The sequence below is a fragment of the Otolemur garnettii genome, unplaced genomic scaffold (genome assembly GCF_000181295.1).
Source record: "Otolemur garnettii isolate 467f Iridium unplaced genomic scaffold, OtoGar3 scaffold00004, whole genome shotgun sequence".
Taxonomy (NCBI): Eukaryota; Metazoa; Chordata; class Mammalia; order Primates; family Galagidae; genus Otolemur; species Otolemur garnettii.
This window is the reverse complement of record NW_003852399.1, coordinates 15,663,890-15,691,077: the sequence shown is the minus strand read 5'-3', so window position 1 is coordinate 15,691,077 and position 27,188 is coordinate 15,663,890. Positions and strand designations below refer to the sequence as shown.

The window sequence follows — 27,188 nt, the reverse complement described above, 5'->3', positions numbered from 1 at the left end:
TGAGCCCAGGAGTTGGAGGTTGCTGTGAGCTGTGATGCCATGGCACTCTACCCAGGGGGCTAGCTTGAGGCTCTGTCTCAAAAAAAAAAAAAAAACATGGCATGTAAAGAAAAACTAAATCTAGTATTCGTTTCTTTTTGTTATTTGATACATTTATTATTATTATACAAATAATATCCATTCAGGGTATAAAATTTCAGGTACATATTAAATTTATGAACTAAAATTTTACTTAGTATTGATTTTATCATTCATTCATTCATTCAGTGATCCTTCCAGTAAAATCATAAGGAGTCGCAATAGCTCAGCTATTCTTAAGGGTTTCTGGAAATAATCAATGTCATTAAGATAGATCCAGAAAATCCAACTTCCCTCAAATACCCCTTCTATTCATAAATTTACCATTATTATGGTTACTTTTATGGAATTAAAGTTTGGCTTATGCTATATAATTTGAGATGGATTATCAATATCTTGATCATTCTAGTGGAGAACAGTATCTCGTGGGAAGTGGACAGTGTTAGAATGGTCTAATATGAGTAGTTTATGTTGCTATCTCACTATGATAATAATCACCCTCATCTAAGTTTTTGCTACTCCAATGTATGTGAATAACCTAAACCTTTATTAGAAATGTAAAATCTAAGATCTAACTCCAGTCCCACCAAATCACAGTCTGCCTTTGAATAAGACTGACAGGTGATCTATGTCCACACTGAAGTTGGAGAAGCATCATCTAAGACACAGATTCTAAGTCACAATCAGCTCTTAATTGCGCTGATGTATAACTTAGTAATTTTTCTGCCTGCTCCTATTTACTTAAAATTCTTTCTTCAAATTCTTGCTAATGTGACTTCTTTAAAAAGTATATTAGATAATAGTATTTGCCTGTTAAACCAGGCTTAGATTAAAATGAAGTTTTTTCCCAAGACCTAAGAGACAAATACCGTTTCCAGACCATGTGTCCAACTTCAACCACATTCCTCCTGTGCGCTGCACTCTGGAAGTACTGTCTTTTCATTTTCTCAAGTAAAACTCAAGCTCTTTCTAACTAGCTCTTTTTTTTCTAGCTGGTGTGATTTCTCCTCTGACTGTCCCTCTAACATGGCAAAGCAAAACTCCAAAAACATCCAGGTCTTCCTGTTATGTAGGCCTCAGCTTAAATTTTAATTCCCCAAAGAAGATTTTTCCAATCTTCCAATCTTGGTAGCAACCCATACATGATATAGCATGTTCTTATTTTATTGACAATCCTCATTACCATCATATAATTGTTAGTTTCTTGGTCTTCCATATTTTTCTCTCTACTCCCGTTATCAGTTCAGATGAGTCTCCTTGGTGTGGTAATCCCCCAAACTGAAAAAGATCTTGGGACTCAGTAAATATTTGTGAAAGAAAAAAAAAAAGGAAAAAGAAGAGGTGAAAGGAAACAATAAAAGAAAGGAGGATAAAAATACAGAGAAGAAAAAATTAAAAAGAAAAAAATTGAATGAATGCATGAATAATAGAATGTGAGTGAAAAAAAGTAAGAATAACAATGTCATATGTTGCTATAAAAAACACTACCTAAAACATAAACTAAGATTGAGCCCTTAAAAGGTGTAGTTTTGAAATTTAAAGCATAGATGTGGGCTTTGGGCTCAAGATAAAAGTACAGGTGAGAGAGTTCACATTTAATGAGACAAACGAGATGGATACACTGTCGATCTCTAATTTCCTTGATGGTAGCAATGGCCACTTCTATGCTTGTTTTCACATTGGCTGTAAAATTTAGTAATCATAAAATAAATACATGTCAGCCCAACACTAGGAGAAAATATAAAATGATTATAAATATGTTAATTAATATACAATATCTCTGGAGAGAATAACAGACTTTTAAAATTAGAAGAGACAGTAGCAATTGTATTATTAAGACATTCTTTGATGCTCTGATGATTTCTAAATACCCAATTAGTCTGTTCTCAACCTATGCTTGAATGTCTTTAGGAATATAGTGCTTACTGAAGCAATCTGTATTTGACCCAAATTGAATGTTTAGAATAGTCTTCTTTATAATAGAATACATTATATTGTCTTGTGCTGCCACACAACCAGTTCTACAACCTATGCCACAAGACCTGTTTGATCTTTCCTACATAGAACAACATATCCTAATTTGAAAATTTTTTACCTCATCCTCATGTAACATATTCATTCCCTAGTAGTTCTTTCTTTTAAAATTTGCCTATAATTTTTCTCTGTCATCTGATTTCTACAACTCTCCCTTTGGAAATAGAGGGCATATATAATGTATTTTTAAATTCATTTCATCCATAATAAAATATAAGATGTGCAATAAAACTCTGACACTTGATTACCTAATGGACCTATCCATACATATCTATCCATACATAAATTAACTTATTTATTGTGATAATGCTTATGAATATTTAAAAACCCCTGGCACAAGATGTTTTAGATGTAGAAATGCATATTCTATAATAGTACTAATAGAATTTTGGAAAATAGTATTAGTTGCTTGAAAATACTTGAAAACATATAAAATCTATGTTACATGTTATAGAAACATAGCAGGCACTTTAAACCCGTTACTTCCCTGCAGTAGAGCTTGTGTTGTACAGTGTTTAACTGTTTTTAGGAAAAAACGTGGTTATATAACAGAGAATCTTGGCTTCTAAAATAAACTTGGAAATTTAATATGAATATTTTTCTGATACTGTGCTGCTTTATCATTTTTCTTCACCACAGATGGATGGTCTTACTTAAAAAAAGTACATACATTTTTGTAAAAAAAAAAAAAAAATTCCTGCTTTTATTTGGATTTAAATTACTGTCCTAAAATAAAAGTTTTAATGCTAAATAAACCATTCTTCATTCAATGTTGAAAACCATAAATCATTCTTTTCTTACGTAAAAATTGATGATTTAACTAGATGATTTTCTATTTCTAGTTTTGAGAAAGAAAAGTCTACGTTATATTCTATTTTAGTTAAACATAATTTCATGTTACCTTATTATGCAAACTAAAACCTTATGGATGATAGTATATCTTTTGCATTAACATTAGTATTAAACATGCTGTGGAAGAACTGACTACACTGTGTCAAAACGAACAGCAGTAATATCTGTAAGGTTACCGTTATATTTGACTCCATAAGACGTTGTATGTTGTAGTCATCTAAGTTAAATTTCTACTTGGAGTACAAAAAAAAATAATTTTACATATATATGTGTGTGTGTGTGTGTGTTGTGTAGAAGTAAACTATTTAAAATAAATAAAGTATTCAACTATGTTTAAAGGAAGATCAAACATAGTTTTTGACACAGTGTAGTCAGTTCTTCCATAGCATGTTTAATGCTAATGTTAATGCAAAAGATACACTATCATCAATTTCTATGTATATAGACACTTTTCTAGAATAATATATCCAAATTTTATAGTTTAAAGCAACAACTATGAACACCATTCATTAATAGGTGACAGAACTTATCCACATATTGAAAAATTAATAATTTTATTGATAATGAAAATTATCATTCTACAGTTTTCATGAAAAGTAATTTTAAATTACTACAAAGTAAAACACATTTTCATTATTATTTTTAAAATGTGACTAGTAACTTCTTGAGGAGGAAAACCCTATTGTGATTATAATCTATGTTTCTTTAACCTGAACATCCCTTAATACAAGGTTTTCGCATCCTTTGGACCCCAAATGAATTTTGAGTTAAGGTAACACAGTATTTTGATTAATTTGTAAATATTACTAGATATACATTATATATTTTGAAGCATTTGGATATTTCATATAAGTTTAAATAACTATATTTTGTAAACTAAAGACATTGTTTTTAAGCTTACTTCTGTTAACATAAAGCTTTAACATAAGTAAAGCTTTAAACATAGTTGAATACTTTATTTATTTTAAATAGTTTACTTCTACTTGGCCCAAATGTCTACTCAAAGTATTTTCTCTGAGTGCTAGTAGTATGTTCATAAAACAAATTATTTGATAGTTTTTCACTTTTATTCATCTTTCAAGAATTAGTTCAAATATTCTCTGTGTAACCTTCTTTCATTTTTGCACTTAGAAATAAAAGTGGTAGTTAATCCCTCCACTGTAATTCAATAACAATCAAAACTACAGCTCTGCAAGTGTTTCTTGTAATAAGCTTGCTATTCTTCTTCTTCTTCTTTTTTTAATTACATAGACTACTCTATGGCGTGACTGTTCATTCTTACATTTCTACTATATAATGTCATGCACATAGCAATAGTTAAAACATATTTGGTGAATAATAATGAAAGTAACAATAATTAGTATTTTTTGAACACTTAAGTCAGCAACTATGACAAATATTTTAATACAGATAACTACCTTTTGAGGACGATATTCTCAGTCACTAAGCAGTTGTGGCTTTGGAAATTGAACTGAGTGTTTATGAAGAGTGCTAAGTAACAAGCAGCAGAGTGTAGACTCACTGTTGACAGCATGGTTTTGTCTTTCTAATGAGAAAAAATTACCGAAGAGATTTTGGCACTGGTAACTACTATCAAGTTTAATGCTCACAATAACCCTGATGTAATACTATTATATTACAAAACTATCTTACAGACAATTCACTTGAGCTGGAATAATTCACATAACCTAAACAAGCTCTCATTTATAGTAGGTTGCAAAAGTGAGCTAAACTCCAGTCAATAAATAATGAATTCTCAACTACTGGGTGCTAACAAAGTAAAAGCATGGTATGGCATTAACAAATAGTTTCAAGTAGATCTAACCAGCAGTGTCCAATCTGCAGCCCATGGGCTGCATGTTTATTATTCAAGGATTGTTTTTCTTATCTGTGGCGTTGCATATTAAATATTGCAAGAAGTATGCATGGACCTTTTCCCAACCCCCCCATCAGCTTTCATTAGTGTTTGTGTATTTAATGTGTGGCCTAAGGCAATTCTTACTTTCCTATTTGCAGTAGAGAAGAAAACAGGTTAGATACCTCAAGTTTGAACTAACCTTATTAATATTTTCTTTTTGTTTTAACTTCTTTTTATCACAATATCCAAAAACTCTCCAAATGGAGAGAATTGGAAATGATTTATAATTTCATTTTAACAACATAATTTGAATTATAGTAGTTGTGTTTAACTATAGTACAATAATAATATTAATTTGAATAGTACCCTATAGCGGACTGAAAATATCTTATATTAATATCCAATTTTTTGGCATATTTTTCATGAACTTCTGTTATTCATAATAAAAGTTAGTGAGTTTAATTTATTATAAATTAGTACACTGAGTCCACGCACATGCACCAAATTATGAAACATCGTTGCCATTTTATTTGCCACGTTTTCTTTGTGTTCATAATATCAGTGGCAATTATACATGTTTTAATTATCCTGTTACTAAAATAGATAAATTGGGAATTAATAATAATCAAAAGACACTTTAAAACTGAAAGTTTAATTGTAGTGTGAGTAGAGAATAAAGAAAAAACATCAAATTATCCCTCAGTGCAAAACAGCATATACTATCCATTGTGTTACCTCAAGGTTTGTTTATGTGAAATTTATTAACATTTTAGTTTTATAGTGCTTGATTATAAAACTCTTATGATTTTATAAATGTATAAAGCTTTAAAGCACGGCATTTATGTCCTATCACATTGTGCAAATTTGAAAAAATAAGATAATAATGCAGTATGTTATTATGGGTTCATGAAAATATTGTTGCCTTTCAAACCCACTGATCTTTTCATATTTAAGACAAAATAAAGTTGTCTTTAATACTGAAAAATCTAGTCATTTCATTATGAGATAATTTCAAGTCCCTTTAATTTAGGGTGAATCTTCTAGCTAGTGAAATTATACATATTTATTATTTCATTTAACAAACATTTTCTAATTAGATCTGTTGGTCAGAAATTGTACTAGGTACTGGGAATGCAGTATGAAAAAGACACACCCATTTCTTAGCCCAGAGAACTTAAAATTTCCAAAAATATTATAGGGCTGGTGATTACGAATGTGGGGAAAGTGCTGGCTGCCTTGGCAGGTCACGAGAGGAAGAGCTAACCTGTTAGACGGAACAGTTTAAGGTAAATCCTGGAAAGAGTATTCGGATGATCTTGTTAAAATATACAAGGAATACCTCATTAGAGTAGCTTGAGGTTTAAAAAGAACCTTGTGTATTTCACAAATTAAAATAAATTCGATTTGGCCTAAAAGAAAAAAAAATAGGGTGAGTATGAAAGTTGCATGGGATGGGTTTGGAAATAAGGGCAAAAGCCAGATTGTGCAAGTTACTGTGGCTCATCACCAAGTTTTGACTTTATTTCTGAGGTCATTGAGAAATCAGTGAAAGCTTTAAAACAATAGAGTGATATGATCAGATTTTCATTTGTATAAGTTATTCTGAATGCATTGTGGAAAACAGAAAAATAAGGACTTTTTTTCCTGAAATATCTAGAAAAAACTGAAGCAATTGATTTTGGATTTCCTACTTAAAAGTAATATAGATGATTTAATTTCTGCCAGTGTATACCTTATAACTTCTCTAGTACTCTGATCAGCATTAGTTTTACAGAATGTCCCTTGTATCATCAAAACAGGTTATTGTATAGTTTCACCTCAACTGTATTACCATCTCTTGACAAAAGGGATATGCATTATTTATCTGTATTTCCCCTAGAACAGAATCTGGTACTCAGCAAGCATTTTAAGAATGTTGTTTGAACATAAATTATTGTTATTTTTTAAGAGAACCCTGCTTTGATGGCAACTTCAATCAAGAAATTTGGAAATTCTAGGAATCAAGTCTTTGAAGATTGTGTCATGTTTAAAAATCTAGCTATATTTTGAAGGCTTTTCAAATATATTAAGGAATAGACACAGGATATAGACTCCATTTTCCTAATGTTGACTTTTTTGCCTTTAACGTTAACAGTTTGTGCCTAAAACATAACAGATAAGTAGCAAATCAAAATCACTGAAGTAGTAGTAAGTTATATAAGAAGAGATAGAAAAATAATCTTAATTAAAATGGAGTTTTAATAGTCTTATAGCAGTTGAAGTCAATGAGAATAACCCCCCAAATACCGATGAATATAGTTTTCTAAATGTTTTACACTTAATTTAAACACAAATACCTGAAGAATATTTATTTCCAAGGCAGATGGCACCACTGAATGAATATGCATTCAAAACACCATTTTAAGAAGAATATGGGAAAAGGTAAAACAGGTGTAAGCTCTCAAATAGCACTGTTAGCGTATGATAACAATTGAGAATTTTGAGCACTGATTTGTAATCTGTCCAGAAAATACTCTTGATGTACACTTGAAATTTACTTGAATATGCTTAAAATTTTATACGGAATCATCTACTCATTAAATTCAATAACTGAGCACTATCTTTTTATTCAGTCTGAATTATTATTCAGAGTTCTACAAAATACTATTTTTTAACCACAAAGTTTCACACATCCTTTGATGGTAAACTCGGACTAAGCATTATGTGTATTATCAGTTGAATTTAACAACAAACGTATGCCAGAAATTACCCTCTTTCTATATGATGGGTGGTAAAACAGTCGCTAGGTTGTTAATTAGGTAAGTTCATGCAATGTCCAAAGAAAATTTTTAAAAACCTAAATTTTGGTTAATCAATATTTTAACATAATTTATACCTATTTTTACTTCTGAATAAAAAGAAGAAACAGTTCACTTGATTAGGCAAATCATATGTTCTTATGAGTGGTAATACACATACTCAGGGTAGGAATGTGAATAGGCAAGCAAGGTTGTCTTAATCCTTTCAAGAGTCCTACTTTGTGTTAAAATTTATTTTAGAATGTGTCCTATTAAAGATATTGAAAGTAAATACTTTCAGTATAAATTCTAATGGAAATGAACTTCTGAGATATTTTTGTATAATTTTTAATTAACTTATCTAAAAATGACTTGATTTTTCTCCTTCCTGTGCAGTAAGCATTGGCTTTCCATTACGTGTAGCATGATCTGTATAAATTGTCTAATCACACATTATACGAGTCCACTACAGCCAGCTTAGAGAATATACGATGATGAGTTGGAAATGGAGTATTTTGTACTCACAATATTTTAATAATATATCCTACTGCTTCATAAATGAACACTGTTTAATTTTTACACTATATTGATATTTTCCCAACCTGTTCTATGACACTTGTCATCAAGAAATAGAAAACTACATTTCCAACTTTTTTTTGTAAAAAGTAGGCCTAGATTAATTGAGTAGAAAATTATCAACATATGATTTGGCTTTGTGGGTGTTTTCATATAAAAAATACGTTGGAAGTTAAGGAATACTTAAAATTTGTAGGTCTAACATCAATAACTAGCTGTTAACCTTTCAAAAACAAGAAATCTGCTCTAAGTACAACTATATGGGTAAGGAAATTTAGAAACAAGACTACACTAGATAAAACAATCACAAGACACAATGTTTCTACTTTTACCAAATTATATTCTCAAGTGCTAATTAATATGTTTAACATAAAAATCTCATGCACCCTCTGTAAATTACTGCATAGGATAAATCATCTATCTGTAAATATGTGCACTTATTAAGAGAAACTTGCCACTTTATTTTCCTGTTTTATCAACATCATAACAGGCAAGTAAGAAGTGATAGGTATTTAGAACTTGTTTTTACTATCCTGTTTATATAATTTTTTTCTTTCTACTCTGACCCTCTCCCCCCTTCAACATTTGCATTGTACTTTGTTTTGGTTTTTCTTTTAAATTTTAGTCTCTGTGCTTTCAAATTATTCCAGTTTTGGCTGATATTATCTCAATGTTTTAGGTTCTTTGAACTTTTTTTTTTTCACTGTCTAGATGTTGGCTCTCTTTCAGCTCATTATCTAATCAGAATCATTACCAAAATATAGCTTTGGCTGTAACTAAATGTGCACAAGTAAAATAACATCCAATACCTCTATGAGTAACAACTGCAAGTTCTTTAGTTCTTTCTATCTGTTCAGCATGCCTTGGTCTTCTCCTTGTACTTTGTGTATCTGCTTGATGAGGAGAGAGCCCATCCTTGGACGTGTTGTGGTCCAGACCTGAATTTCTGAGATTCGAAACTTGCACTCGCTGTTCCTCGGAAAGTCTATGGATGGTGACAGCTGTAACACTGGATACAGTAACATCTGCAGGTGTGCTAGCAACAGCAATAGCACCAGTGGTAGTCCTGTTATGCTCCTCTAACTCACCAGTGGAGGTTGTGTGGGTCAATGTAGAAGAACCTGTGGGACACAGTAGCACTAGATGCTAACTTTTTCTTTTAAATTTTGTTTTTTTTTTTTTTCTGATAAGTTCAATCAATCATATTCTCTTCTATTATCTTAAGGATATTCAACATGAAGAGGTAATACCCAAACACACCACTGAAATGTGAAAAATACCAGATCTGGGTTTTTTTTTTTTTTTTTGGTTATCTATCAACCTACGGATAGATATGATATACAACACACACCACATTTTAACTGTAATACTTCAGGGAACAAAGTGAAAGAGTAAACCCTTTCTCTGGCCCTGGATCAATCTTTCTAAAATCTATGGACGAATTTTAGCAATAAATGCCTAGCAAGTGACAAGTTTAGATGGTATGAATAACTATGTAACCACATTTTTCTCAAAAGTTTGCATTGAATAGTCTGTGCCACATCTCTTCATAATTTCTGGGAAAAATATCAAAATTTTCTATTTTAAGATAAGCAAATGCAGAAAGAGAATTTAAAATGAAAGACAAAATGAAAACAAAATAATGAAAAAATGAGGCTCTAAAATAATTGCATTATGTAAAAGCCTACCTTAACCTCATTTACCAAAATGCAGTCAACAATATTCAATGTTATATCAATAAACTTCAGAATGTATTGCATTTTAAAATTAGTTAATATTTTTACTATCAAGGAAAATTGTAAATTAACCAAATTTGATATTTAATAAAAGATATGTATTAAATTTAGAAGAGATTGAACATTAGCTATTAGTCACCATGAAACTTTAATTCATACAATGCTAGTTTTATATAATTTTTAATTATTATGGGTATATAATACTTGCACTTATTTCTATTTCTAGGATACATGTGATATTTTAATACCTACATACAATGTGTAACAATAAAATTAGAGTAATTGAGGTATCTATCAGTCAAGTATTTGTCATTCGTGTTAGAAACATTCCAATTCCACACTTTTAGTTATTTTAATGTATACCATGACTTATTATTGAAGAGTTCACAATGGTCATTTTATTGTGCTCTTGGCTAGGAATTTCCCAATACTTTATAAGAGTGTATGTGTGTGTGTGTATCTGTATAATATTAATACATTCTTATAAAGTTTATTATAATTTAAAAATAGGTATTCAAATTGCAAATTAGGGTTTTTTTCCTTCTATTCACTTAATTTTTTATTAAAGGTTGTACTTGGTAGTACATGATACTAACATAATGATAAAAAAATTAATCTTATAATAGAAGCATGAAACTCAATGAGGACGTATTTAAAAGGCAATTAACAGCTAAAATACTTAGCAAGAGAAAAACATTGTTGAATTTTGAAGCTGCAGGTACTAATTAGGAATCACAGTTAGGTCCTGCTTAGAAACTTCTGAACATTTTTTAAAGTCAATGAGTTGCATAGGTATTTTTATGTACTTTTCTTCTCAACATTTTGAAATTCTGTCAATAATGTTTAATTAGATATTTTTGACAAAAGTACAGAAGAATATTTTAACCATTCTGAAAGAGGGAAATAGCGGTATCCCTGTCACTTAATATGGTTTGAGAAGACTCTGCCTTTTCTTTTATTCTTGGTGCTCTGGTAGAACTAATAATTCTGGTATCTGTCTTAAAATCAAAAAGGATAAAAGTCAAACACAAGGTCCTTTATTTATAAGTAAACAAGGAAGCTCATCTCTGCTGCAAATTTATCCATCCTGAGTTGTCATAGCCCATTTGAATTTGATGTAGAAATTCTGAAGAGAGATGTGAGGAATATATTTGGAGGGGACCAGGGACAAATGAAGTATGACAATCAGCAAATTAGTTTAGATATTTTAAGTTTAAATATATTTAGATATATTTTAAGTATCAATCATAAAAACTATTGAAAAATTTTCCAAGTTATTTTGTGTGTAATCTATTTAATGGATTAGAATGTAATAAATTGGCTCAGCGCCTGTAGTACAGTGGTTATGGCGCCAGGCACATATACGGAGGCTGGCGGGTTTGAATCCAGCCCAGGCCAGTGAAACAATAATGTCAACTGCAACAAAAAATAGCCAGGCATTGTGGCGGGCGCCTGTGGTCCCAGCTACTTGGGAAGCAGAGGCAAGATAATCCCTTGAGCCCAAGAGTTTGAGGTTGCTATGAGCTGTGACACCACTGCACTCACATAGTGAGATTCTGACTCCAAAAAAAAGAATGTAATAAATGTATGTTGGTTATCCAAATCAACCTGAAATATTTAGTAAACTAATACTGCATTTGATAATTATTTTTTAATAACATGGTTAATTAATAACTAAGTTTTTACTACTAACATGCAGTAATTGATCGGTAAACTATACATTTGGGATACTTATATGTTCATTACTAAGAAATCTGTCCCGTAATATCCTACTGGGGAGTTTATTTAAGACTTCTATTTTTGAGAGGGCATATAAAATCAGTTGAAAAACTAATACTTTAAAAGTTTTCACAACTGTAATCATAATTTCCAGGCTTTTAGGTTGAATTTTAAAAATTAAAACTAAGTTCAAACACATGTTGTTAATTAAAAGCAAAAATTTTGAGAAATGAAATTTGTACTCTTTCTTAAGTCTTAGCATTCCTACGTCTAACAAAGAGACAAACTAAGTTATCACATTTCATCAGAATCATTATAATTAATCTCAAATTCTTGTATTAAAGCCAATAATTCTGGACCAATTTTTGAGAACAGGTTTAAATCCCTTCTCTAACTAATTACACAAGACCTCCAGACCAATTCTCAATGCCTGTTTTCTTGAGGACAGTTACAGGCCAAATTTAGGAGTTAGAACTGATCTTTGGTTATGTTTATATTCAGGACTTGCTAGCACCCCAATTCTAAAATCTTTAGTCCCCGAGTTGTTTTTCCTACTACTTGTGGTGATGATTCTTCGCTATTTCCTTAACCTAAATGCAAGAGACAGGTTTCAATGTAGAATTGGAGCTTAACAACCCATTTCTTTAATAACCATAGTCTAACAAGATATAAAGATCTATTTATTTATGAATTCTTACGTTTTCCTTATTTGTTTTATTCATATTCTTTTCTCCACAGACTAGCTTCCATACTACATTGCAAGCCCAACAAAGGCTAAAATTTCAGTATATTCTGTCAACTACTGAAATCCTTGGCACACAGTGGGTGCTAAAGAAATATTCACCAAAAGAAAAAAATAAATGAAGAAATTTAATAAGGCCAAATAATATAAGTACTAATAAAATGATAAATTTCACAAATGAAATATGATTATAATTTTTACTATGGCACAGTGGCATTTAAAAAGTGACACAAACATGGGGGAAGCAGATCATTTTGCTTTTAGCCTTCAAAATCATCACTTTAAAAAGCATGGAATTTGAAGATTTAGTTGCATAAGAATAATTACTTCAAGATTTCTGTTGTTGCCAAAACAGAAATTTACTCTGTCAATGTGAAATGATTTTACTTAGGAAGTTCAAAGCTCTGCATAACGAAAAGAGGATGTATCTCATGATGGCAAAAATAGGAGGGCATCTAAATTTGATACACATAGTGATACTATAAGGAAATAACACTGATTTCATGAAAAAGGCAATAAAATCATCCATCACCATACAGTCATGCCATATGTATGTATAACCATTTTATTTAAAATGTAAATCAATTTAGAATACTGACATTAGCCCCATTTTAAATTGGCCGTGTCTGAAACACAGATTTTTGAGTCATCAAAATACACTCTTTAACAGTTTTAAAACTCGCAAAATTTTTTGCACACATAACTGTTTCATGACATTTTTGCCAATGTTAGAAAAATCCTTAGAATTCTGCATAGCAACGATCCAATATTAAATATTTTTGAGCTTGAATGTTAAAACATTTTACTTCATTTCTCAGAAATATTAAGTATGTAACACAACTATGTAAACATTGTCTTTGATAGCACAGTTAAATGAATATATTTACCAGACATATAACTCAAAGGAAAAAATGTACATCGAGGAAATTCTTTCTTCACTTGAAAACAAATCATGTATACAAGGTGTAGTTTATCAAAATCAGATGATTCTGTCATTAAGTTGCTGATAGCATATTTAAAAATGAGATATTGACAATATAAAAAACATATCTGAAATATAAATTTCTTGATTCTATTGAACAAAACATTCTTAACATAATAAAAACAAAATGGAATGATCTATATATATATATGAACATCCATCTATAAATAAAAACTATGTTACCTTCATAATTATGATAGTGGAAAATGATATAAGTACACATGTAAATTTGAAGATGTATTTAATAGTAATATATACAACATTAAATTTCATTTTATTATATGTTGTATGAAACTTAAGTTTTAGACCTTTTTAATTTTAACCTAATAGATGCCAAACAAAACCTCATATCCAGATTGAACTTTATTTTGATAAAATTTTTAGTCCTGTAGATTCTTTTGAAATTTTATGCTTTGTAATTATTGTCTAACTCATCACAGAAATAAAGAACAGAACATGTGGCTTGAGACATGAGTGGATGGCCCAAAATATATACAATTATGTAAGTACATGTTAAAACTAAGTGAATATTCAAAGAAGTAGATTTTAAGTATTTATGTTTAGCACATTATTATGTAAATTAACTTAATATATTCTGTTCCTTTAATGCTAGTGTTTCATATGAAACATTTGCATGGAAATGTAACATAATAATTTTGTGACCTTATGATATATAATAAAGAAAAAATGGAATAAGCATTTACCATGAAAACATGCAACACAAAAAATATATACAAATAACAAAATAAAATCTAAATATTACTAATGCAACAATCCTATTTGACGCAACATTTACATATTCTATCAATTTTAGCATATGCATCGTACTATGTTGTTTTTCTTCTTTTTTAATTAAATACTACTTACATCCAACTTATAAGTAAAAGAAACATGCCAGTGAATAAGGTCACTTGCAAAGTACAGACTATGAGAGTATGCATTAAAACAAAGCCACTGATTTATTTTATATATATATAGTTTTTTGAGACAGAATCTCACTTTGTCACCCCTCGCAGAATGCTGTGGCATCATAGATCACAGCAACCTCAGAACCTTGGGCTCAAGTGATTCTTTTACCTCAGCCTTCTGAATAGCTGGGACTACAGGCGCCTGCAACAATTCCTGGCTATTTTTAGAGGTCTCACTCTGGCTCAGGCTGGTCTCGAACCTCTGAGTTCAGGCAATCCTCTACCTGCCTTGGACTCCCAGAATACTAACTAGGATTACAGGGATGAGCCAACTCACCCTGTACATATTAAATGTTGCAGTTTCATTATGAATATGGTAGTTGGGAAAATAACTAAAATATTTTGCATTTTAAACATTATCAATACCAGAATTATAAAATCTATACAAATTTGTATTTAATAATTTAAAGTGGTGGATGTGCACATACTATGAATATTCAAGTTAGAGTAGAAATGAATAAACTGAAACAAAGTTTAGTCCTTATAACTGAGAAATATGAATATTTTACCTCTCATTAATCGTTACTTAATATAAAATTATCTGTCTGAAAGAATTTTAAGTGAATCCTCAAAAAAAAAAAAAAAACTTAATTTATAAATTAGGTTTAAAAATTAGGTCTACATTGATCTTCACAAAGTTTTTATTTTAAATTAAAATGCTACGTTAATTTTGAAACTGCATAAACTTGAGATCTTAAATTATATTATTCAGTTAATATAAGATGTACCACTAAGAAAAGAACATTCCAGCAATTAAGCTATGATGTGAAAATTCTATCACTTGCATTCAAATTTCTGAGAGGTTAGAATATGAAAAGAAGTTTCCGTACTTGATGTATCAGACTTTCTAAGATGGATTAATTATATAAATAGGTAAACACAAATTTAGAAATATAATGAAGAGTGCAGATATGAATCATCTTTCTGAATTTATAGACACTGATATATGTTTAAGGCTATATATTTTTATTTAAATTTTAAGTATTAAGAAACCAGCACTAACTTTTGCAAGTACATTTGTTGTTTATCAACTACAAAGTGTCTTATCCACATAATATAAGAAATGTAGGAATGAATAAATAAAATATTTGTGATTTATGCTGAATCTGATAATAGTAATCTCTATCTGTGAAAGTAATGGGGCATCTAGTAAAATCAAAATATGAGTCAATTAATAATTGGAAGACAAATATTAAACAAATACAGACATGCAAGATGAGACCCCCAAATTATGAATTCTTTGAAATTTTAATAAGCACTCTTGCCAAACAACCATGCATACCTTTTTTCTAAATGGAATACGGACACATAAAACTTTTATAAAGCATTAAGGAAAATACTTTGTTGATCAACCATGAGAAAACTGTGTGTGTATGTGTTGCACTAAATATCAGTTTTGTCCTAAATATGTGGGGGAAAAAAAAAGAAACCTCATTTTTTATTACTAAAAATAGAATAAGAGCTTGCTTGGGGGGGGGACTATTTTAAATAGAGGGTTGTATGAATCTTTAAAGTATTATCTCTCTTTAAAATGCCCATTTCTTGCCTCACCCAGCTGATGAAGATGTGCTACAGGACCAAGGTTCAGCGTCTTATTCCTCTCATTTGATACATTTTGTAGGGGTGGGTTTTAAGTGTCTTTATATTTTATTTTAATGTGCACACCCACAACTAGACACATACCACTTGTAGGAACACATTTCCACAAAATACAAACTGAAGTCGTCTTTATGTAACTAAGCACAATTGTCTTGTATAAGTCACAGTTTGACAATAAAACCTGAAGACTTAGGTTTTGAAAGATTCACATCAGCACTGGTGTATTTCACAAGAAGAAGAGTAAGGGATCCGATGTCCCTCCCCTTCTTTCTACAACTACCAATCAGAATCCCGAAGTTTTACACCTCATTGTTGCAGCAGCTCTTTTTGCTTAAACAGAGAAAGATTTGTCATGCTGGGGTTCCCCACAAAATAAAGATATAATATAACTTAGCACATACTTGTTTTATTTTCTTCTACACAAAATCTTATTTGGAACAGCTGCCAGTCTTACTGAATATTTTCTATTGCAAGATGTCGTATCAGGAACACCTCACTTTCACAGCCATGTCATCTCTGATAATCTATATCTTCCTAATATCTCTTTGTAAGCAAGCAGAGGCCACATCCTCTATGTGTTTACTCCTCATCGAATATTTATTTAATATGTAAGGTAAGAATGAATGAGTGAAAAATGAATAAATGTGCTACTCTCTGCTTGTCAAATATATAAACTATTTTTTAATATTTAATGCTTATTAAGTATTAAATGTATTTTTAGGACACAAACATAATGACTTAGACTTGATTTGTTATTGTTGAACACATGTTCAAACAATATAAAAGTGCATCTGTAATAATGCAATTGAATTTTATATCACATGTACTAGAACATATAAATTACTCCTTCAGCTATGTTTACTCCAGGGTGGGCAGTATTTCCCTCATCCTCTATTCTCTAGCACCTTTTTACGTATATATGTAAAATATATTTTACGTTATATATTCTGTATATTATATATAATATGTGTGTGTGTGTACACATGTGCATGCGTGTGTTTATACTATTTGTTATTTTGAAGGAGAAGGGAAAGCAGTAAAGGAAAGGTGGTGATAGAATTTCGTTTTTTACTAATAATGATTGAAAGAAAACATATGTGGGTCTTTATAAAGTTTTGAGACAGACTGTGTAATGGTCCATTATGTCACTCCCAAGAAACACAGCTAACAGCATCCTTCCTAATTCACCTGTATAAGTTTGAACATGATTGGTTTATTGGCGTTGCTAAAAGGGCTTCATTTGTTTCTGTTGGTACAAATTTTACATTTGTTGATTTTTGTGTATCTCAAAACTCTCATAATAACCCTTTAGAAGTCTTTTTTTTTTTTTTTTTTTACCCCAACCTTTCCATCATGATGCTGGCTTCCTTTTACCTTAACATCTGAATGTACTCATGTTAACTCTTTCTTTATCTCTGTGTACACTAAGGATGCTAAAATACTTAATCTTTAGGATTTAAGTATTGCCCTCCTAAAATTAGCTTATAAGCAAAGAGATAACTTTCTGGTTGATAGAGCACCACAGTAGAATAATCTCTTAACTCTTCAGCTATCAATTTGTTTATCATAACATTTGCTTCACCTCAAAAATAACACAACTTGCCCCTATTTGGAGAAGTATAGGAGATGCGTGTTTTGGGAACAAGGGATTCTTACTGAGCCATTTATTATAAGTTCATATCTGACCCCACTTGATTGTTATATGATGGGAAGAACTGGGTTCGTTATTAACACATGGGGTGTAAAGGAGGTGTGGGTGGCTAGAGAAGAGATGGCTTCTGTAGGAAAACTGTTCCAGGGCTGATTGTGGAAGGGTTGCTGGGCAACTGCTCAGAATCCGCATAAACATGTTCAAGTAAAGCATCCTAATAAGAAACTCGGGCCAAAAAATGTCTTATTTTCCTGAATTGTATACTCTGCAGAACATTCTTTATTCTATTGCAGCAAATTAATTAGTAGCAAGAATGATTTAATTGAAATTAAAAAATAATCTTGGCTTAGAAAAATAGAATTTGGAAGAGAACGGTCTTAAGAAATGGTAATAAACTAGAGTCTATCATTAAAGGCTATCATTAACTTGAAAGGCGAATATATTTAAATATTGTGTACAATTATATGTTGGGATATCTACTATATATCATATATCCATGTTTGGGGGTAAACCTTTATATTTCCTCATGTAATTATTTGCCAATTTCCTTTTTACCTTTATTTGAAGATTTGGGGTAAAAACAAGTCTTTAATAGCATCAGTAAAACAAAGATATGAGGACTATGAAACAATTGTTGAGATCTACATTGTTTATATTGAATTTCAAGGGTGCTTTTAGTTATTTAGTTTGATTATGGCAGCAGATGATGTTAAAATTTAGGCATAAATGTGGAGGTCTGACTGAAAAAGATCTTAGAAATCATCTTTTTTAATGTTGTAACACCTGGCCACCTCTCTTTGACTCTTTTTACCATAGGAGTGGAGAGTCTGATCCTTGGGGGCGATATTAATCAGAAGATTAATTAGCACTTCCTTCATTTAAATATTCCCTGCAGAAGAGGCAAACAAGTTTGTGTTTTAATTACAGAGCAATTCCAGTTTATTTAGATCAAAATATACTTGGAAAGACAGAAAATTAAGTGAAATATGAATGAAAAGTGTCAGCAAATCACTTGTGCTTTTGCATCTTTGTAGATACTTTTAAAAAGAAAGCCTTGCTCTCATTCCAGAGAACACAAATGTTAATTTATTCAGTGAATCTTGCTAATTCCATATCCTTTCTATACCAAGGAGAATGAATTTTTTTTAATCTTTCTCTGTGTTTCAATAAGATTTTTAAAATACTATCTATCTCCATCTCTATCTTACAGGTAAACAGACTAATGACTGTTTAAAAAACAAACAGAGCATTGTGATAACATTCAAGAGAGGATATATAGAGAACTTCAAACACAGCTGGAAAAGCGCTGAGCTATGCTCACACAAACAGGAAGACTTTCTAGTTGAAGTGCCATTGGCATTGAGCTTAAAGGATGAGGAGATGTTGTCTGGTATATGAGAAATAAAGTAACATTTTCAGCAGAGGTAAAAATCTAGTAAGAGGTATGGCAGAAGAAAATGAAAAACATCTTCCCAAACGGCAAGTATTTTGCATGGCAGGAATGAGGAAAACAGTAAGAAAAGGCACCAAGTTTTGAGCAGCCAAGACATTTCAACTTAGCTTGAAAAGATGAAGCATCTCTGAAAAATACTGAACAGGAAATTGATATGACAAGATTAGCATTTTAGAAAGATTGTTCTTGCTATGATGTAAATAATGGATTAAAGAAATAAATGACCAAAGAGCAGACAAACACACAGGTGACTCAACCATGCAACTATGAGTACTTTGAAATAGGGTTGCCAAATGTGTCAAATAAAAATATAAAATACGCAGTTAAATTGAAGTCAGGTAAGCAATTTTTTGCTGTTTTGTTTTTAGTAAGCTTATCATACTGTGAAATATTAGAGACATATTTATAATAAAAACTATTCATTGTTCATCCAAAATTTGAACTCAAGTGGGCATCCTAGATATTATCTGGAAACCCTACCTTGATATTAATTCAGACTTACAAACTCTGAAAATCTCATGTTCACCAAGTAAGTAAAATGTAGTAACAGATATTATTTTTAATGTGGATGCAACTTGATTGATGCTTTGAAAATTTCCTCAGGATAGAGAATAGGAGTGATAACATCACAAGGACATCTAGACAAAATTCATGCAAGCATATTTTTATTACATGAGAACTAAGAAAAAGACAAGCTGAATAAAGTGTTCTAAGGCCTTTAATTACACATGTAGTAAAATATTATGTATTTTTTTTAGTAGTAAAGCATCAACTTTAGTTAAGTGTTCATCATGAAAATGTATGTTTTATACTTGAGGAAAAATACACATTGAGAATAAAATCTACAGATGACTTACTTTTAAAAAGTTAGCTTTCTTAACAATTCAATCTATAGAAGCTTGAAAATGTTTCCAATAAGAAATTAACTGTTCATTGAATTGTATCCAGGTATTGGTAAGTGGCAACAATCTTAAATGGTTATGTAAACTCAAATGATTGAATAATAACTTTTTACCTGTAAGTCTTTTCTCAGGTATTAGAAATTGCAAAATGGAAAATACACACTCTTCTTTCTAAATCTTTCTAAATATGTAGATAGAAATTCCAAAATAAATAATAAATAAAACTGACATGTAACAAGAACAAAAGATAAAAGAAAATGTGGGCTTGGACAATGGTGACTGGAAGTCTTTCTCCCCATGACCTTAGTACTCCAAAGGTCTGGATTATCGTGTAGCTCCAGAGAAGATGAATGTGCCAAATGTTTCCTGTATTCTCACCCCACAATGACCTAGAAAGATTTTTCATCCTGACAAGTATGATGGGAGTTCTCAAGTGTATGTGAAATTAGGAAAACAAAGTAAATTTTCTCATCTATCCTACTCTGTGGATTATAATTCATACTTGTTTAATATGTGAATGCATTAAACATTTATAACATGTTATTAATAATTTTATAATAATTTATTTTCAGCATGATCTATGATACCTCTGTGCTCTTCCTATTCTCTATTTGCATTTGTCTTTCACAAAATAGTTCTTGGTAATCTTCTTTCACTTATCTTTGAAAATCAGCTGCTGTTCAATAGTTACAAGACTCTCATTATCATTCCTAAGGCTTATTGCTTATTGTTAATTCAAATCATTTTTCCCCTTTTTGACACAAACAAAGCTGCTGTAAACTTCTGGTTCCTAAATTTTGCCTACATGGACTTCTCCAATCTTCGGAAAATTTCATGCAAGCAATCTTCTTTTTTTTTACAGAAAAACATCCTTTGTATTTTTCATCGAGGATTTTTGCACCAGAGACTCAATTAGTCCTCAGCAGCAATTTCCCACTGATTCAAAGTCTTAATAATCATAGCCTTTTAATCACTTACTGCATGAGTTCCATGATAAACACTTTTCATTTAATCATCTTAACAACAATGGGCAGCAGATGACTATGATAATTCATATAGCTGAGGGTGAATAACTGATTTAGTCATTCATTCATATTGTTGCTTGAGCATTTATTGTGTTTTGATCATTTTTTCATTCATCTGAGTATTTATACAATAATTTGTTGAGTGCCTAACCTTGTATCAGACATTGGATTCTGGAAGTTAACAGTGCAGACAGTGTGTTTCCTGAGAAAGATTACAGTCAAATGGGATAGATGAAGAACAGACAGATTAATGCAACAGCAGACGTTGAAAGTCAACGTGACTTTTGAGCATGAACCGTTATAAAAAAATGGGACTAAAAAAAGGACCTGATATTTGGCACTTTTACTCAGATTATCAGATGTCACAAATTTTATTATTAATCTGGTAATATACTGCTTCCTATTCTCCTATTCGGTTATCCCTTGGACATTTCACTTTATTTCTTTATACCTATCCTACAGCATCTCATGTGCTCTATATTTCTATGAAATAGTATTTATTTTTAGTCAAAAGATAACATATTTTGAGAATAATATATATATATATGACTATCGCAAGTCTCGTAAATAAAAATTAAAGCAATCACAATAGCATTAATAGTTTTCTTTCAATAAACACATCATATATACTAAGTTCTATCTCTTCTCTAACTTTGGCTTCATGCTAGGATATGATGGTGAGCAAAGGAAATAAAGAAAGAAGAAGAACAAACAAACAAACAAACAAAGAATGTGTTCGTAGTGTTCTGTTATTTCAGATTAAATATAGCTACAGATTCTTTGTAACTTGGCATCAAGAAGTGGAATGAATTTCCCACCATGCCTTGGGTCTAGATTGTCCTAATGACTAGTTATGAACAACAGAATGAGCAGAAGTGTGAGTTCTAGGGCCTCTAAATTTCAAGAAGCTTTGTGGCATCCCCCTACCATCTTGTGGAATGTTTTCTGAGATTCCCTTTCCTGAAGGAAGATGGGAGGAATGTGAAAAACCAATGTGCTACAGTTAACAGTATTATGAGGGATGTCATATTTGCCTTTTAGCCCAGTCAACTGCTCAACTGAATGTAGCTACATTAGTGATCATAGAAGCGTCCTGCCAACTAAACGGATCCTAAGAAACAATGAAGCATTGCTATTCAACTCCTCTAAGACTTTAGTTGGCTGTCACAGGCCCTGGTTAACTGACGTAATCAGTTAAATGCTAGAGTTTATACAAATAAATAGAATGTAACAGAAGTGCTGATCTGTCTTGGGAATGAATTTAATAAAGAGATGTTTTCTGAAGAAAGAGATCTTTATTTATTAATTTTTTTAACTAGGAAACATGACTGTCAGCCACACGCCAGGAACATGTGTTTTCTACTGTTTAGATTAAAACCAAAAATGATTAGCAGGGATTTTCAAGGTGAAGAAAAAGGAAGACATAGTCCAGACTATCTTCTAGGTATACGCAGCCCAAAACAAAAGATTGATTTTGTTATTTTGTAGGAATTAGAGACCATAAAAAAAAAAAGGAATTAGAGACCATTCCATATGAGTAAATCGTAGATTGCAAGCACAGAAATTATAGGATTCTAGGCTGAAAGTGTAGGTAGAGGGCATACTATGAAAATATGGCAAAGGTGATTGTGATACAGCTTTGAGAAGACAGCTGTTATGAGACAGCTATTGGATTTCTCATGAACCCAACAAGGTCCTACAACTCTACTTAATCTAGTTAATATCACATTTTTCGATCCCTTCTCAGAGTCAAATGTGTTTCTTAAAAGCAAAGTACCATAGTATTGTGATAGGATGAATTTTCTTTCCATTGATCAAAAACATAAGAACATTCTTAAGATTAAAAAGTATACTTTTAGTTCTTCCTAAATATGGATGTGGGTCATCTTAAAAGAAAGAGGAAAAATACAAGACCTTTTAACCCATAAAAAAAATATCAGTCTGTATTCATTTCTCCCACTTGTCATTTTCTGTTTTCTAATGCCATACCTCAAAGGACTTTCTTCATCGTGTTTTTTTTTTTTTTTTCCCAAATGGTATGTAGAATTCTTTGCTTAACTGAAATACATATTACTGATAAAAATATATTTCATAGAAAAGTCAATCAAGGTCTTTAGAGAATGAAACACTTGTAGAATTGCAGTCACTAGAGAGAAGGTTGCACAGGTTTTGATGGGACATCCAAAGTTGTCAGCAGCCCCAGGAATCCCATATGGTCAACTATAGAGTTTACCTGCAAACACAGTCAGCTAGATGTGTCTCTATGTGTATACATTTCTGAGTATGTTCTTCAAAATTGCATTTTCCTTTCAGAAAAATGATGTCTGCTACCAAATGTCACTAAATCTGTGCAGTTCTGGCTTTCCTGATAGAGGGTAAAATAAATACTTTTATGTATAGGTGAGTAACTTCTAGAATTGAATTAAGATAAAACTCAAAATGCTGTTCCTGGATACTAAAAGTAGAATGAAAAAAATATGCTAAGAGGTTTTTTGTGTAGAAAACAAAGGATAAAGATACAGAAACTATTATTATATAAAAAATATTACATAATGCATTTTCTTGAATTGACCCAGTAATCTTTAGTAATTAAAATTATTTATGACTACTTTTATACTTTTCTTTTATCACAAAAAATGATTATTTATAATTATTTTAATACCATTTCTTAGCTGTATATCACATGAGAAAGAATATTGGTTTAAAATTGATTCCAGGTTTAATCTTGGCTATGCTGAAACTAGAAATAAAATTGTGCTCAATTTGCTTTAGTTTCCTCACTTATAATATGAAGAGTTGGGACAAAATTAGTGGTAATCAAATTTTTCATCATGAAGTGCTATTATCGCTGTAGTTCATTGAAAAATTGTCTTTCTGGAAATCTTCTATCTTATAAGTAAATGGATTCATTTCACAGTAAGAAAGACATACTTATTTCCTAAAAAAGTAAATCTGACACCTGTTAATAGCACATTTAATCACCACAAAATAACTAATATGTCACTCTGTTAATTTAATTATAGTGTTAAGTAAAGAAAATTGATACATACATACTTTTGTTAGCAGACAAGGCCCTATAATGAGTACATTAGATTTTAAGGAAGCATTTTAAAAATAGTTAAAAGCGTGGATCATCATCATTCTTCCAGGGAATCCTAGAAAGGAATCACTGGACCAGAAGATGCTTAAGGTCCATTCTAGCTATAAAATTCCATAATAATACAGATATAATTTAATTATAAATACAGTTATTTCAAGATATTTTCTTTCTTTCATCCCACCCATCTTTCCCTCCCTCCCTCTGTCCCTCTTTCTCTTTTTCACCCTCTCTTTCATTGTCTTCCTTTCTCCATCCTTTTCTTCCCTTTCTCTCCTCTCTTCATCAACCTTTTCACTTTTTTTTCTTTCCTTCCACAAATCGTATTAAGTGTTCACTATACTTTAGGAGTTCCTCTGAGTTCTGAAATGATCAAATGGAGGACAGAGTTAGCAAGAAAACAAAAGTAAAAAGTAGTCATGGCGATTTCAAGAACATTAGCGCTTGAAGGCATAAATAGAAGGCAGTGACAGGGAATGCCTGGGTTCCTGAGGGTAACCTAATTCACATTCCTCTATCGTCTCCACAGAGGAGATATTGTGCTTACTTTTGAAGGATGAGAAAAGGTTTGAGGGCATAACGTTCCACTCAAAATGAACAGCAAATATGAAGATTCTAAGGCACAAAAAAAGCATTCTTTATCTAAAAAGGTAGTTAGAAGAACAGAATGTTAAGTGTTTGGACATTACAAGCTTATAGGCTATTGTAAAAAGTTTGAGTTTTATTTTTTTAATTTATTCCAAGTCGGAAAGGCAGAAGGAAGATCTGATTTAAATTTAAAACAAAACACTTCACTGTTACGTGATGGTGTGGTGGTGTGCCTATGTGTACGTGTTTGGGTATGTACTTGTGTATGTGTGTGTGTGCATGTGTGTGTGTGTGTGTGTGTGTATGCAGAGAATTAATGACAATGGTAGTTTGTTGCTATGAGGAGAAACGTGACACAGTGGCATGTGGGTAAAAATGAGGTAGATTTTCTAGCCCTTTTCCCCATGAGAGCATCCCAGAGATGAAAAAGTTCGAAAATCGCTATTACAGAGCATCAGCACCAGAATGCACATTTGCAAAGGCTGAAACAGTAAATACATCAGACCAGAGATTCCATATTAAGAGCCAAGAGAGTATCCATGCAGAATGAGGAACTGCCTGGGATGATACAGAAAGTATAATGAGTACTGAGATTTAAAAAATATCCAAATGGCTAATTGAAACCAATGTTCCAAATAAATAACAGACCAAGTGATGGGAATGCTAAAAGCTGAGGAGCACAGTCCCTGAAAGAAACAGATGCTGCGAGCAGCAGGGAGATGCCAGGGTAACTGGTACAAATGTGACTGTGAATAATGCTCCTGCCTGACCCTTAAAGCCTCATACGTGCCGGAAAAGAGTATCCACGATATTAAAAAAGAATTTACCTCTGACATTTTAAGGAACAAGAAGGACGTCAAAGCTAAAATAAGACATACAAATAAAATAAGATTATGGCATTCTACAGAATGACATGAGTTGTGTTAACTCTGGAATGGAGAAATAGGGCTCACATAGCCCATGAAAGCGATGCGCTTTTTTGGTGATTCATTTAACACATATTTATTGAGTGCCTATTTAGTTCTATGCACTATTATACAGAAGATAAAAAGGGAAAAATCATATAATGTTTTCCCTTAAGGTAACTTACATTTATGGAAAGGTAGAGATTTTAAAAAATATATTAACAAACCAAGAAAATACCCAATAATGACTTGAAGATAATTTTTAAAATTTTTAAAACAGAGAATGAATAGCACCTCATCAATAAAGACCTCTTTGATGTGAGTACTTTTTGTTAAGCCTAAAAAACAAAAAAGAGCCAATCACATGAAAGCTGAAGGCCGGGGGGAAAAATTCAAGAAAGAAGGTGAAAGTGCTGAGGCATAGGCAGAGAAGGTCAGGATAGGGGTCGATTTGGTGATACATGTAAAAGTTAAACATGAAGAGCCAAATAGACTTATCAATGAGGTTTTCTGGTAAAAAAAAAAAAAAAAAAAAAAAAATTAAATTTATTCTATGTCATCCTTGGAGAGGTAAGATTCAATTCAAATTTAAAACTTGGGAGACTAAGGCAAGAGTTTAAGGTTGCTGTGAGCTATACCACCACACCACCACAGCACTCTACCCAGGGAGGCAGAGTATGACTCTGTCTCAAAAAAGTGAATAAAATAAAATAAAATAAAATCACTTCCCTGTTAATGGATAGCGTGGTTGTGTGACTGTGTGTCCTGCGAATCTATGGTGCTATTTTGAGCTTGAGCTGAGTTGCAACTGTGCAGAGGATGCTTTATACAGAAGCGGTAGAGTCAGGGCACACTCCAAGAATGTGGCTAGCGAAGTCAGAACGGAGAGAGATTATGTTTCTTCATGACTGGGAAAATTATATTGACTCAACAGGCAAATCAAAGATCACAGGATGATTAAACCTGTCAAATTTTAATCACAAAAAGCTAACAAATTTTAACTTAGATCATATTTTATTTGATTTCTCCCAAATATCAATTACAGGTATGTGATGGTGCTGGTTATATTTAACAAGAAAATCTTAAAAGGAATTAGCCTGCATATGTGAAGTAACATTCTATATTGTTCACCAGACATGTCCACGTCAGTGAACATGCGCACAACTACGTGCAGAAATGAGACTGTGTGAGGAAAAGATGCAAAAACAACTGAAAACTGGAAAGTGCAAAAACATGCACTTTATTATTATTCTTTTCAACAAAACAGAATACATAACTGCACTATAGACAGAAAACATACAATGCGATTTTTTCAAAAGTTTTTTTTTTTTTAATGAAAAATAGTCATACAGGAAATTAGGAAATATGAGGAATAACTTCCTCATATGCCTACATACTGGGTAAGGTATTGTGATAGGTGCCTTCAAAAATGCTTTGGGACATAATTATCACAATAAAATTACATGATACAAAGAATTAGTTCTATGTTATGAGTGACAAAATTTGAGATTTCATGAGCTGGGATTTTTATCGATATGGCTCCAAGCCTAATAAATACCCTCTGTTCTATACTATGCTGACATCCTCCACCTTCATTGTAAGCCCTTCTTCTTCTTCTTCTTCTTTTTTTTTTTTTTTTTTTTTTT

At 31.5% G+C, this 27,188-nt stretch overlaps 1 protein-coding gene across 2 annotated transcripts in view; it reads right to left on the bottom strand.

Annotated features, from left to right (window-relative positions):
- The window catches only part of CSMD3 (CUB and Sushi multiple domains 3), a 1,080,374-nt gene that overhangs the window by 669,172 nt on the left and 384,014 nt on the right, over positions 1–27,188 (bottom strand). The window contains exon 7 of one of the 2 annotated variants that reach the window (XM_003782396.2): positions 8,985–9,296. The exons of the other annotated variant lie outside the window; for it this stretch is intronic. Coding sequence (XP_003782444.1) covers positions 8,985–9,296 — 312 coding nt within the window. The remainder of the gene's footprint in view (positions 1–8,984; positions 9,297–27,188) is intronic. 2 annotated transcript variants of the gene reach the window in all.